This window comes from Purpureocillium lilacinum (genome assembly GCF_023168085.1).
Source record: "Purpureocillium lilacinum CBS 284.36 DNA, scaffold_1, whole genome shotgun sequence".
Taxonomy (NCBI): domain Eukaryota; kingdom Fungi; phylum Ascomycota; class Sordariomycetes; order Hypocreales; family Ophiocordycipitaceae; genus Purpureocillium; species Purpureocillium lilacinum.
In genome coordinates, this window is record NW_027072111.1 from 6,327,962 (window position 1) to 6,342,146 (window position 14,185).

At 55.9% G+C, this 14,185-nt stretch overlaps 5 protein-coding genes across 5 annotated transcripts; 2 read left to right on the forward strand and 3 right to left on the reverse strand.

Annotated features, from left to right (window-relative positions):
• Nucleotides 1-3,056: 3,056 nt before the first annotated feature.
• PLICBS_001531 (uncharacterized protein) lies at nucleotides 3,057-3,825 on the reverse strand (the record flags this gene model as incomplete). Its single annotated transcript, XM_018317388.1, has 2 exons — nucleotides 3,057-3,551; nucleotides 3,616-3,825. The coding sequence occupies 2 exons, from the start codon at nucleotides 3,823-3,825 to the stop codon at nucleotides 3,057-3,059; spliced, it is 705 nt and encodes a 234-aa protein (XP_018182913.1).
• Nucleotides 3,826-5,660: 1,835 nt separating this feature from the next.
• On the forward strand, nucleotides 5,661-6,392 carry PLICBS_001532 (uncharacterized protein; the record flags this gene model as incomplete). The annotated part of the gene is made up of 3 exons (XM_065599851.1): nucleotides 5,661-5,713; nucleotides 5,785-6,305; nucleotides 6,379-6,392. The coding sequence occupies 3 exons, from the start codon at nucleotides 5,661-5,663 to the stop codon at nucleotides 6,390-6,392; spliced, it is 588 nt and encodes a 195-aa protein (XP_065455923.1).
• A 1,785-nt stretch (nucleotides 6,393-8,177) lies between these two features.
• PLICBS_001533 (uncharacterized protein) lies at nucleotides 8,178-9,308 on the reverse strand (the record flags this gene model as incomplete). The annotated part of the gene is made up of 1 exon (XM_018317386.2): nucleotides 8,178-9,308. The coding sequence occupies one exon, from the start codon at nucleotides 9,306-9,308 to the stop codon at nucleotides 8,178-8,180; it is 1,131 nt and encodes a 376-aa protein (XP_018182911.2).
• Nucleotides 9,309-10,017: 709 nt separating this feature from the next.
• PLICBS_001534 (uncharacterized protein) lies at nucleotides 10,018-12,444 on the reverse strand (the record flags this gene model as incomplete). The annotated part of the gene is made up of 1 exon (XM_018317384.2): nucleotides 10,018-12,444. One exon carries the CDS (start codon nucleotides 12,442-12,444, stop codon nucleotides 10,018-10,020), a length of 2,427 nt encoding a protein of 808 aa, XP_018182909.2.
• A 1,009-nt stretch (nucleotides 12,445-13,453) lies between these two features.
• PLICBS_001535 (uncharacterized protein) lies at nucleotides 13,454-14,023 on the forward strand (the record flags this gene model as incomplete). The annotated part of the gene is made up of 1 exon (XM_065599852.1): nucleotides 13,454-14,023. The coding sequence occupies one exon, from the start codon at nucleotides 13,454-13,456 to the stop codon at nucleotides 14,021-14,023; it is 570 nt and encodes a 189-aa protein (XP_065455924.1).
• Between the last annotated feature and the right edge of the window lie 162 nt (nucleotides 14,024-14,185).

Below are 14,185 nucleotides of genomic sequence, written 5' to 3' on the forward strand. Positions count from 1 at the left end.
CCCCAGTTATCATATAACCACATGCAGCCCATGGGTTGAAAGGACATGAGGGTGCCTAGAAGAGCACCTACGAGCGACACCAGAGCCCCAAACTCAGGGATACCGCTGGCGACGAGGTAGGCAATCAAGGTGGCGCAAAATGTGCACCCAAGCCAGACGGCCCAATGAACAAGAGTGTTCGCCGTGAGATGCCTAGAGCCCCTCAAAATACGCACAAATGCACACTTGGCAGGCAGCTAAATTTGTTGAATAGTTGCATCAGCACTGCATGCGTCCACACTATACAGCTGGTGTGGTACTGCTCACATGGATGGAGAGGGTCGTGGTCACGGTCAGCCCCGGAAGAGCCAGCCCGTACGCAACCTTCTTCATGAACACGCCCGCGGATCCAAGAGCAGGCGAGGCAACGTAGGATCCGCAGAAGTAATAGACCACGCACCCGATGGCGGTATATGTCGTAGTCACGCCGGACTGACAAACAAGCAGCGACCGGGTATATTGGCGTGGGTCGCGCATCTCAGAGACAATATTGAAGAAAGCAGGAGTCCCAGCGTAGGCAAAGACGAGCGCGGAAACAGCAGATATAGCGGAGGTAAACGTAGGCTTTTTAAAGAGCTTGAAGTCGGAGGCCCAAGGGCCGTGCGGGGGCGCAGTTGCCGGCCGGTCTTGGATCCCGACCGCGATGGTGACAACTAGAACTATGGGAGTGATTAACTTATATATCAGGGGCAACAGGGCTGCTAGTACTCACTCGCGGTCATTATACAAGCCAGCCCAAACCAGGCAAGCCAGCTGATACGCCCCAAGGTTCGAATGCTTGCACAGGCAAAGCACACGATGGCGGCAACAACGACAAATACGGCCGTGCATGCGCCGTGGGTTGATACTGCGTTTAGACCAATGGACATGCCGATCATTCCTGATCCAGCAACGAAGATCCAGTCTACGAGGGGTTAGGGGTGGGCATTTGTACCGAGCAAGGGTAACATATACTTACAGATACAGAATCCGATACCCAAAACCTCGCGTCCCACGCGGCCAAACATCTTAGCTCCAGCATCGTCGATGCAATATACCTCGGGGTGCCGACGCTTGAAGACACCTATGATGTAATCGGACCAGGTGGTGATTATTGCGATAGCAATCATGCAAAGCATGCCAGGAATTAGTCCAAGCACATCAAAGGAGGCCGGTATGGAGAGGACACCCAGGCCGATCTGAGTCTTCATCATGAGGGCAGTTGTCCCAAGCCATCCGACCTGGAAGGCGTTATGTAAGCCAGTTTACGCACAGGACGAAGAGGCGTTGATACTCACGTTGCGATAGTTGGGCCCCTTGTCCGTGATTTCGCCGAAGACGGCATCATGGGCGGTAGCCACATGCTCAGAATCTCCACCTGGATGTGAATGTGCGTCGCGCCCGATTGTAAGTTCTGAAGATGTGTGTTTCTCCATCATGGAGCCGTGAGCGTAGGGTTAAAGGCTTCGCAAGGAATGCGAAAGGTACGGGGCGCGTGACGGCTGGATACAGAATTGCAGTAGCTTACTCGGGACTCGCGCACCGTAGTAATATGCTGGGCCAGGTATTTAGAACTTGGATCTCGGAGACGAAGTCATCCGAGGCTCTGTAACGGTCGAGCAGTAGCGATACCTATGGCCATGCGAGCGGCTGCGTCGAGTCTTAATATAGACCTGCAACGAGTACGAAGTCGAACGGCGTTGCGACTGCTCCTAACGCGTCCAGTCGCGACGCACGGCTCCACGTCATTACGATTAAGCGATTCTGGGGTCCCCAGATATCGATGAATAACGTTGGGGAAATTGTGGCACTCGATCCAGGGCAATTGCGGGGAAATGAACCGTTTTCTTGCCTTCCAGTTTCGAGTGCCTGTAAGGGCCTGGGGTGTGGTTGTAGTCGACATGGCCCGGGCACCAGTACTCCAATCCGGTTGTCCTGCAACATCGGGGACGTGCGGCGGTACCAGGGTGTTGGATCGCGCTTCAAGGGGTAACGGTCTGGACATACGAGCAGTCTAGAACGGCGGAGGGCATCAATTTCTGTCGGCAGTCCGTGTCAAGCACATGTCCCTTCTTCGGACAAGCCCGACACCGGTCTCTTGAGGGCGATGAGAGAGCAATGAGCCCCCGTCGCCGTCACCGATTCGCCCCTTGAGAGGAGCGGAGTCGCGATACGTTTAGCCGTTGGTCATCTGTTCGTGAAGCCTCGCGGTCCGGGCCCTGACCCAGCTCACCTATCGTCGATATATCGATACTTCATGGTCGTAACTGTATTGTATCTTTCAGTCTCAAAAAGTATATGCTTCCCTGTTTGGACAGGCACTGGTTAGTTGTTCTCCAGGCCTGGATCTGGGGGTATTCGGTCGGGACTTAGAAGCCATCTCTGTCTTAAGGGCAGGCGTATCTACATGTGGATGAAATAGTCTACCCGCCTCATAAGCGTGCGGTTGCAATCTTGCCTTACTCACCGATCAAATCACGCATTTCCTTGGAATTCCCTACGCGCCAGCTCACTCCTCCCTCCCATGCGGCCTTGCCCTGATTCGATTTCCACTGCCAACGGGGCAAGGCCTGCCGCCCTGCGTCAAGCAGTTCCAGCACCCATTTGCCCACAGTGGGCATCATCTTGAAACCATGGCCGGAGTCTCCAGCTAAAACGACCAGCGAGTTCGAGCTGCCTGGAACAAAGTCGATGCAATACTCTGAGTCTGGCGTGTCGGAAAACCAACAAAACTTGTTGTCAACAAAGGGCCGGTCTGCGAGCCACGGCAGAACTTCCCGAAGGAGGGCTCGTAGTTTCCGCTCATCATCAGGCGGAACGAAGCTACCCCAGCCTGGTTCCGAAACACTCCCGGGAGGAAGAGAAACACCGTCGACGCCGGTGTTAGTGTAGCCCCCTCCAAGAGGACACAGCTTTAACAGACGAGTGTGGGGATCGGGTTCGAAGAAGAAGCCCAAGTCCCGCACGTTGACTACAGGTATACCGCGCAAGAGGTTCACCTCGTCCGCTGTCAGCTGAATATGTACCACCGACCAGCATCAAGCGATCGCAAACTTCCCAATGCTCGGTACCAGAGTTGCAGCATTAGCTCCTAGTGCGCAAATGGTTACGACGGCATCATGGGTGCTCCCGTCGGCTGTGCGGACTCCAGTGCAGCGGCCGCACACGTTGTATATGAAGGCCTCGACTTTGCCGACTCTCTCGCCGAGGAGAAACCGCACACCCTTCGACGCGCAGAACGCCTGCACACGGGCCAGGGTGTTGCCGGAGTGGGCGTAACCCGCAAGGCGGTTAAAGTAGCCGTTGAACCCAGTGAGCTCGCCCGTCAGCTGCCAGGCAACGTTGTTGAAGTCTTTCTTCTCGCGAAGGATCCGTATCTCGTTGGCAAAGGTTGGCAAGCATGAGGCGGACGCAAAGTTCTTTGCAAGGGTGTCGACCGATCTTTGAGGAGCCCGACCCGACGTGCAGTTGATGTATCCGGTCTGGTGGAGATTCGGGCCAAACAGAGGCGTCTTCCACCTCTCAATTGCCTCCTGCCCCGACCGATGATTAGAACGCCTGTCAAGAGGAAGTGGTCTTGCAAAGGAACATACCTACCAAGGTCAGGGTGGTGTAGAATGGATCCTCATACTCGGCCCTGATAATCTTGTTGAGATCATTTGCCGCTGAATACGGCGACGGAACGCTGTGGGATCGATCAAATACTGTCACGTTTGTATATCCGGACTCGACGAGGTGCAGAGCGGTGGAAAGACCCCATGCGCCGCCTCCGACGACAGCGACGGGCGATGACTTTCCGATTGCCATTCTGTAAATAAATAGATTGGTTCTCCCGTGGCGCTGCTCGAAAGAAGACTCTACTCAGGCGTTGCAGCACGATATGTACCCACAGCGACCGCTCATGTATTACCGACGAGACATGCCAGCGCCGCTCGCTCGCGCAGGCCCCGCATAGTTTGTCCGAGCCTGGTTCATGTCCATTGCCAAGGTTGCGGTGTGCTTGTTAAACCCATAGTATACAAGTTCAGCGACAGGTTCCCCTTCCCGATACATGTAGGCCAACCTTAGTCTATCTGACTCCCCAAATCGTAAGTATTTGCACGCTACATGTACGTCTAGCCCAGGATCTACGTAGACTCTGGAGCCTATATCTGAATCTCCCGCTATATTGACACGCGCCATGATGCCTCAGCCAACGGACTCGTACCGATCAGGAGGGTGGTGAGAAAAGGGGTGCAGTCAAGGCCTGGGGGCTGGGGTCTCTGGACCGAGAGTCCGGCTCCCCGCACACGCCCCGGACCAGGGACCGGCAGAGCCGATCGGAAAAGACAGCGCCCACGGGTTGTCTGTGCGCTCCCTCGGAGCTGGTCCGAAGCCCGAGTTGGAGGCACACACACATACTGGAGACATGGGGGTTCGGGGTTGCGTGGCAGGTAAAGGCAAAAAAAAAACGCCTGATGTGCCCCATCCTCGCTTGCGGTAACCTCGTTGCAACGAAGTAGCCGGCGGGTGTAAGCAACCGCATCACATATTCGCGAGCCACGTAGTCACAAGGTTCCGCCCACAAAGTTCTGTGCGTGGGACGTGCATGCCGGCAACCAAAGAGGATGTGGGCTACTTCGCAGACTCCCAGGGGCTAGGACGGGATCCCACATTTGAGCCGCTCCGACGAAGGGCCATAGAACAGCCAGCCAGGCAAGGAGATATTAACAAAGTACATTCGTATTCATGTTGAATCACAGAATCTATTTTGAAAACGTTGACGGTTCTTCAATCTTTAGCTTGTCTTGACAACCATGTCTTGCGTCACTGGTCGGCTTCAGAGGGTAGCTTCCATTGCCTTGCTGACGCGCCCATCTCGTCCAGCTTTCGCAACGGCGAGGTTATACTCAAAAGAAGCCGCGTCCATAAATAATGAAAGCACTATTGAAGCAACACCATCAACCACGGCGATAAAAAGAACCGGCTTACGTGGCCTACCTACTAGTGTTTTGTTCCGATCACTTGCAGTTCTATCTGTCGCCTCACTACCCCAGCCGGCACTCTCGCTGCTGCTTCGTGCAGTCAAGCGCCACAGCCATTGGGTCGACTCGATCCCACTTCTGCGCGGGATTGCTCGCAGAACTTTCTACAACCATTTTTGCATCGGCGAAACGAAGTCGGAGATTGAGAGGCACGTGGATGAGTTGAGGCGAATGGGCGTTCGGGGTGTCATCCTCTCCTTCGCCCGAGAAGCCGCCGACAGCAGCAAATCTTCCGCCAGCGCGCAACTCACCGCAGAGGATACGGAGCTGCAGTCATGGGTTCATTCCAATCTCGAAACAATAGACAAGCTTCATCAAGGAGATTACCTCGGCGTGCGATGTACGGGAGCTGGGAGAGCAACCCTGAGGTGCATGGATGACGTCTTTGAGCGTTCCAAAGCCTTTGGCCTCGGGGAAGCTCTGAGACGGGGTTCGGCGGAAGTGAATGTCTTCAAGGATGCTCTAACGAAGATTTGTGCTGCTGCAAAGTCTCGTGGCATCAGAGTCCTGATTGATGCCGAAGACACACGACGCCAGCTTACCATTGATCACGTTGCTTTGGTAGGCAGCATGACCGCCGTTTCATCACTCCTGGGGCTGACAACTTTTCAGAGCATCATGCCGATTTTTAATAAAGGCGACCACGCCGTGGTTCTGAATACGTATCAAATGTGAGCATCGTGTCCTTTCTCTCCTCACAGCGCGTGTCGATAGAATCCACCTTACTTACAAATGGGATCAGGTATCTCAAAGCTGGGGTCTCCAAACTGGTAGCCCACTTACACCACTCTATTGAGAACAACTATGTTCTCGGCGTGAAGATGGTTCGAGGAGCGTACATCCACTCTGAACCCGATCGGGATCTACTCCACGATACAAAGGCGGACACCGACGCCGAGTATGATCAAGCAGTGCGGCTTCTGGTTGGGAGCAACGGAGCGAGCCTGGCCGACGAAAACGGAGCAGGCGCCACCTGGTCCGCGGATCTCATGCTCGCTACTCACAACACACATAGCGCCAGGGAAGCCCTGAGACTGTACCGGGAGCGCTTTCTGACCCGCGGAATCGGGCCTGCAGCTCACGGAGCCGGCCTAAGAAGTCTGGCCTTTGCGCAGCTCAAGGGTATGGCCGATGAGCTGTCCTTTAAGCTGACAGAGGAGATTGAAAGCATGTCCGCAGAAGCTAGCGGTACTGCCTTGGAGGCTGAACCCGACGTTGCACGTCGTCTCCCCGGCATTGGAGTCTACAAGTACTCTATATGGGGTACGTTCCAGGAATGCCTTTTGTACATGTTGCGCCGCGCCGAGGAGAACAAGGATGCTGCGGCAAGGAGCAGGACAACAGCTTTAGCAATAGTGAGGGAAATGGGGCGACGCGTGCTCCCCTTCACGCGCAGCTGACACCACGGCCAGCGAAATATATTTCCCAACCGCCATGCGATACCTTTTAGTTTAGCTAATGGTGCCATAACATACTCCCGACACAGCTAAGGGTCTATTTGCTCCTGGCCAGCAAGAAAATCGTCAATTTGACTGTCTTTGTGATGGATCTTGTCCCGCCTCCCATCGCTTCTGTAATCTTGGGCGCCGACATGGCTCTAATAGGCGACACTGAATACTGCTCCGCTCCCGTGACACGCGCCTCTTAACAGCCGCATGATAAACGGCCACCCTCCGAAACATCGGGCCCGGGGTCACCGGAGTGGGGCCGTAGCTTGCATCATGACCGGATGGCGGGGTCGGCTTCGACAACCGATCCATGCAGGCGCTGAGCCATAATGATACATGTCGCGACGGCTGCGTATCCGACTCTAGCGCGCATGTAAGTATGAGTTGCAGAGTGCGGCATGTGAGGGAGCCTCATCCAGGCCAATGTTCCGACCCCGGGGCAAGTTCGTCCCGTCAAATGTATGGACAGGGCCAGCGAGCACCTCGTCGGTCGGGGTAGCTACGTGCCCAGCCGGTGACGCTTTCGATGGCAGTCCTCTCTGATGAATTGGACGGCTTTATCTACGATGACCGGGCGACAGAAATTGCAAACAGAAGGAGCCTCCTATGGAGGAGCCACTCGAACGATCTCCATGTCTGCAGACCTGGGCGCCGCCGCCACTGCCTCTCTCTTGGTCTCGCCGCTGGTGACATTAATTGACAGGTAAGCTTGGAAATCTGCGCCTTCAAAGTTGAAACATCTCTCGATGGAGGGTTGCACATCGCCAAACGGCGCAACCCCCAACCCGTACTAATGAGGTCCCTCGACCAGCTCCGTCGTCACTCGCGCAGCGACCGGACACTCACTAAGATCCTGCATCGGGGCCTCGATTCAAGTCATGGGCAGAAATCCTTTAGTGCTGGTACGATCGCTGCCTTTCCGGCTCATCTTTGGGGTCTATTTCTTCACGTTCGCCACCGCAAATCTCGTCGACTCGGTCCACGCGAAAAGAAACGCGCTGCCGCCTGCGCATCAGTCGTCTACGACGGAGAAACTCGTTTGCACGACAGCAGTCAGCACAGCGCTCTGCACTTACAAGGACGGCCAATTGGCCCGCATCTTCGGTTCCCGGCCGTTGGCATTCGGTGTGCCCCCGCAGAGTTATGCCTTGTTCGTTCTGCGAGATGCCGTCACGGTGTACGCCTCGTTTACGATGCCAGTCTCCGTCGCTCAATGGCTTTCAAGCGCGGCTGCTAGCGCAAATTTGGGAGCGTATGGCGGCGTCTTGAGATCAGAGGATGTGAGCCTCAAAGCGGCGCAGATGGCTCTCCCTGCCCTGGCCCAGTTCATCACGACCCCGATCCACCTCCTCGGCTTGGATCACTATAACAGACAGGGACGCGTTCCGCTCCTGAGGCGCTTGGCAGCCGTTCGAGATAGCATGGCGGTTGCCGTCCCCTTGCGTATTCTGCGGATCGTACCAGCATTCGGGGTTGGGAATGTTGTCAACACGAGTGTCAGGAAAGCGGTGCTGAATCGTAGTCTAGTCTAGGTCTATGCCAATATGTACTTTATAATGGAGCAAGCAGAGTGGATTGGCCATGCTACAGCCGACTTGGCATATGGGAAAAAAGAATGGCGGCATTCTTCAAGTGGCACGCCGCGCTCGGACAGTCTGCATTTGTAGACCTTCACCAATATGTCTGCTTAACTGGAAATGTCAATTCCACCCTGCTTGCTCTGAATGAGTTCGATGATGGCATTGCCAGCCGCCAGGTCCGTCAGGCTCACGCCAATGCTCTTGTACACAACAAAACCCTCCGAGATGAAGCGGTCCGCCTGCTCGGCGTGCTCCTCGTCTGGCGGCTGCATCCTTCCCTTCCTGAGTGCGATTATCTGACCTAGCTCGACCATGTCCTCGGCCATGATCTCACTCTTAATAACTTCCCCAGAGTTCTCGAGAGCGTAGTTCCGGTCGTCGACGAGCACTACTCCTTTGGCTTCTCCGGTGACAGGGTTGTACCCGCCTTTGGCGTCGATACAATGGCGCAACAAAGAGGGATCCAGCTCGATCATGTGAGGCTGCCAAGAGCCTATGGCAGAGACCAAAGGCTGGCGGTCGTCATTCGTTCGCTTGGTCAGGTAGCTAGCGGGGAACAGGGGCGTCGTGGAAGGTGTCGTGCAGAAGACGCAGTCGGTTTCGCCAAGACGTGCCTCAATATGCTCATGGAAGTCCACAGCGGTCGAGTCGATGAAGTGGAAGGAGCAATCTGAACCCGAACGAGGTTTGTTCTCTTTGGATACCCTTTCGATGAGTGCCTTGACCTGGTCTCTTCGAGGGCCCACATAGGTGATGGTGTCAATTTCGGAACCCCTGAGCGTCAACATGAGGCGTGTGTGCCACAAAGCCTGCACGCCGGCGCCAAAAATAACGATCTTGTTGACGTGTTTTCTCCAAGAGAACGGCACCATGACGTTCATCGATGTTCGGTAGCCAGTCACTTCCTCGGCCGCCAGGACCCCAGTGGGGTTACCTTGCCCATCCATCAAGATGAGAATGCCGTGAAGGGGCTCTTTCCTGCCTCCAGGACCGGGAGGTGGTTCGACGACGAGCTTGGCTCCCACGCTGGTGTCCGAGGTGAAGGGTCGGAATAGTGTTTTCTGGCCGTTGGGTCGGAGTATGCCGCTGGGTTCAGGCTGGTACTGGCGCTCGCCCCCGACAGAAAAGTCCTCCAACGCCTGCTCGATGGTCGCCCGGAAGTTGATAGCCTCATTCTTGGTCAAGTTTATCAGCAGGCTGTGAATTGCATCGTTAGTCAGATATTGGATGTTCTCCATGTCGAGTAGCTAGGGATTGAGTGTCACTCGGGCTTGGCTCCAGGGAACACTGGCACAGTATAGGTGAAAGATAAGTAGGCGATTCAGCGGATATGCCGATGAGTCGTCTCAAACATGACCTGGTCCAAACAGCCCTCCGCGTTCTTTCTTGCTTGGCTAAACATTCGATGCCGGGCGCTACCTCCCAGGCTTCACACGGTAATGTGCGATAGACAATCGCACACGGAGGGTGGGTGTATCAGGGGTGTGCGGGGCGGACTACGGATCACATCCCGATGCTCATTGCCGTTGCACTCCGGCACTTGGCTTACCCAGGTTGATGTACACCTCCAGCGCAGATGTCGCACTCGGGCAAAGCTATCGGGCCCGACTTTGGAGATGGGCTCGCTAACGGACTTAATAGCTGCCCGCAATCATCGCCCCATAATGATGAGGGAAGCTCCCTCGTTGTCATTTCCAAGACAATCACGCAAATCGTTGTGAAACTGTACACACTTGCACAGAGGACTCCAATGCGAACCTTGTGTGTCTTGGGAGCGGCAATGTGCGAACTCTCGATGCTCAGCAGTTTACTGGCTTCCTACGCAATCGCGGCCTTGTGACTGGAGTCGCTGTGGCTTCGACAGTCCACAATCCAGTCGTAGTAGCCATCACAGACCTGCATTGTAAGCCCGTTCTGTTTACACGCGTACTTCCGCATCAAGGACCCTCAACCAAATACGATATCCTCGAGTTCCGTCGAAGACTTATCCCACACTTTTACTGGGATTCGGCCCAGTCCTCTCCTCAACGCCACATTCGCTCCTCCTTGCGACCACACAACCCAGACCACATTGTAGAACTCATACCAGGAATCGTCCTGAAAGTTGCTCAATTTTTGTCTTGCGGCGCACTCTGGGTAGCCCTGGTTGGTCTGCCGAGTGACTCCTCTTGAGATGGCGATCAGGTCCAAAGGGACGCGGCTTTGCGACGCGGCCTTTTCTCCGCTGTCCTGGTCCAGGTCGTACATCTCCAAGACACCTGCAACGCGACCGGCCTCATTTCTCAGCACGTGGGTGCCTGTGTGCGACCTGCCCTCTTGGGTGACAATGTTGACAAACACGTCACCCGTACCGGTGGCCCAATCCGCGCCGTGGACATAGAAATGGCCTCGACTGATACTTACTGTCCCGAATAAGTAATGGAATGGTCCGTTGACAATCTTGCTCGAGAATTGCCCATGGGGGTTGCCAGGGTCAGCATTGGAGAAGCCGAGGGTATCTACCATCGGAATGGGATACCAAAAGGACTTGCTCGGCTCCGGACCGACCAGCCTGCACACCATTTCGGTCGCGAAGCCCCTCGGCACGGACGACCTTGACAGTGGATCGAGGTGAAACCGCTGACGGACCCAACCCGGCGGAAGCGGCGTGCTCGCATCGCGAAAGGCCTCCCTGGCGAGATGCCACTTCGAGCTCTGTAGAGGAAGACGGCGGTCCGGCGCACAGTTAGCCTCGTCCCCGACCGCCCACTCAACGATGGGAATAATCTCCACGCTAGCCGTGTCCTTGATCGCGGGGTGGTCGACGCCGTACATCTCCGGTGCGTGCCACAGGCCCCAGGGATATTGGCTGTTCGGAGGCGAGCCCCAGCCCATCCAGGACCAGCTCGGGGCTATGCCCGACGGTACTGATCGCGCTGGGATTCTCCAAAGCAGGGCGGCGTCAAAGAATGTCTCGGGCAGGCCGCAAAATATACGGCCCTCAAAGCACCTCGCAAAGGTAACCGCCAGTCCGCCGAGGACGGTGGGCATGTCGCTGGGCTTGACACTCTTCTGTGCGGTCAGGTCCATGAGCATGGAGTAGTACTCTCTCACCCCCGGCCATGGCTTAGCCAGTGCCGTCGTCCAGTGCGGTGGTCCACCGTCCGATAGCCCGTCATCGTCGGATTCTTCGCTGTCCCACTCCTCCTCCTTCTCGATCACCGTTGGCCAGTCCATCTGGCAAAGCCATCTCGCTCGGTCGCAGCGATGGGCGCAGTCCTCCCACATATGGTCATCCTGCTCCTCGTCGCCGCAATACGTCGGCCATGACCGGCATCGCCACTGGACCGTGCCCATTTCGAACCGCAGCACGCGGCGGGCCAGGACCGTCTCGGCAAAGGTGTCGCCCTGACACGTGTATGTGACGCCATCGCGCCACGCGCGGCCCGCCTCAACCTGATGGCCTCGCCGGACAGCGGCAGAGCGCACAAACGCCTCGCCATCTCCAAACGCGGCCCACTTCTGTGCAAAGGAGCGTGGCTGCGCGTCGGGAATCTCGCGAATGCCCCTTATGCCGTGCGAGGCATTCGTGCCGTCGCACTCGGCAATGACAAATACCGCGCAGACCGACAAGAGGGTTACCTTGGTCATCTCGGACCGGCGGTGCGCGTCGTCGTCTTGCAGTACGCAGAGCCGGTCGATCCAGATGTATCGGATCCCGAGGAGCGCGGCGAGACTCATCGCATCACGAAACGTGCGTGGAATCAACTCCAACGTTCCGAGCGCTTTCAATCCGCCGGGTTGCTGCAGCTCCTTGAGGTTGCGTGTGGTCAGACTGATGTGATCTCCTTGGTCGCCTCGCACATAACTGAGCATGGTGAACGGTTCGCCGGTTGCCGCATCATATGCGTCAACCACGCACGATGCATCGACATCGATTAGGAACGCGGGCCGAGGGGCGTCGATGGCATTCGGCGCGTCACCAAACGGGAACTTTGCACAGATGGCCCCGTGGTTCTGCGCGCAGTTGTCGATAAAGCCCTTGATGACATCCAGGTCGATCCATTCATGTCCAAGGATCCTGCCCATGCCCCAATGGCACGGTACGTTGTCTCGACGCGCAAGATGCAACACTGTATTTTTTACTCTGAACACAGGCTGACCCTTCCACTTCGAGAGGCTCAAATTGCCGCGCGAGATGATGCCATTGTCATGGGGGTTAGAAAGGTGGAGGAGCGGCTCGTGGAACGCGCAGTTCCACGACACGGGATCCTCGTCTTCGGTAAATGATATGCTCTGGCTGAACTGACGTCGAAGTGGCGTCTTGATCATGCGCACGATGGCTCTGCAGACTCTGCAGCGAGGATTCGGCGCCAGATCCAATCTGTCGGACATCGTGTCTAGCACCCTGGATCCTGTCTGGGATGCAAGGTTGGGTACCCATGGGTCTTAATGGGTACCCACGATGATTCCTCGGTGTCCAGATGAGCCAGGAACTATTATACAACCGATGAGATCACTTAGGCCTACTATTGTTTTCTGACGAGAGGGCTGAACGAGCAATACATGTAGTCTAATTATGATAACATGAAAGGAAAGAGAGTTGGCTACATGAGACGACTGAGGCCGAGAGAGCTATGAGGACCCGACCAGCTGGGGGAGTCTCGTGCCACTAACCGTTGGCCAAAAAACGCGGGCAGGGCCCAAGGTTTGCTCCAATATGCACCAAAGCACGCTCAGGCCCATGCCACGGGCAAAGGCTTCGGCACCCGATTTTGCAGCGCCAGAAGCTCGAATTCTGGATGTGGACAGCCACAGAGAGTAAACTCAATATCGCGATGCATTCTTCATTGCGGTCTCATGCAATATCAGTGTTCAAGGTTAGTGCAAATCATTTCCTACCTAAGCACTTTTTGAGTCGTGAGTCGTGACTGTCCCACGTTTTGGCTACTAACTGAATTGGAGCCCCATTTAGTTGGTTGCGCCCCCGCCCAACACCATCGGGTTGGGCGAGAAAGCGAAGTCTGGGGAAACTCGGGGCTTGCATCGGCAGAGCAGCCGGAGAGATCGAGCTGCCTCTATTTGCTGCATATCTACCAAATCCTCCTTGACCCGGACAGCGGTCTCGCTTGGGAACATGCGAGTCCCCGAAAAAGGCCCAGCCACGAAACCGACTCAAGTTTGCCAGGCTTGCAAGCTTCGCCATCGGAAGTGCGACTGGGAGGAAGTTGGCTGTCTGCAATGCAAGAACGCCGGCATCGAATGCGTACGCCAGCCGTCGCTCACGTTTCGCTATCATCCAATGCAGAAGGCATTGTCTCGCGCTTCCTCGGGTCAGTGGCACCCGTGTCCGCTACCGCGAGGCCCGGCCCGGTTCCACGACGAGACCCCGGAGTTGCGCGCCATGTATCGAGAGAGAGAGCTGCCTCCGCCTGAGCCCGAGAAACTGTCGCCCTCCCGGTGCTCTTCGGGCAAGGATATGTCAGCAGAGAGTGCTGGGGAAGACAACGAAACTAGCAGCCACGTGGCATATCAGTGCTCAAACGATTCCATGCTCCTAGGATACTCGGCAGACGATACTTCGCCGTTGCCTGAGCCCTTGACAAGGGCCCCGATTGAGCACCTCGTGGACCTTGTCTCACCTCTGACTCCGATTGAGGCGCTCCTCATCCGCAACTTTACTGATCACATGGCCCAATGGACTGACATCGCGGATCCCTTCCGGACATTTGAGACAGTTGTATCACGACTGGCGTTTACAGATCTCATAATTCGTAACGCCGTTTGCGCCTTCTCAGCACGCCATTTCTACCGATGCCAGGATGATGAAGATGGAGATGGCAAGGCTCTGGACTACCAGAATCGATGCCTCAACCTTCTCATACCGTCAATGTCCGGTGGTCAGAAAATTACCGAGAGCGTCTTGACCGCGGTTGCTCTACTGAGACAGAATGAGGAAATGGACGGTCGGTAAACCATTTGATTCCACCCTTCACGTATTTATTCAGGCTTCCTTGAAGCCGAGGTTGGCCTGAACACCTTGCTCGTTTGGCATGCTCAATGATGATTCGACCACCGTCCTCGAGGGTGTTGGATCCACGCACATCTTGAGTTGAGCCTTTACGGCGATTGTCGT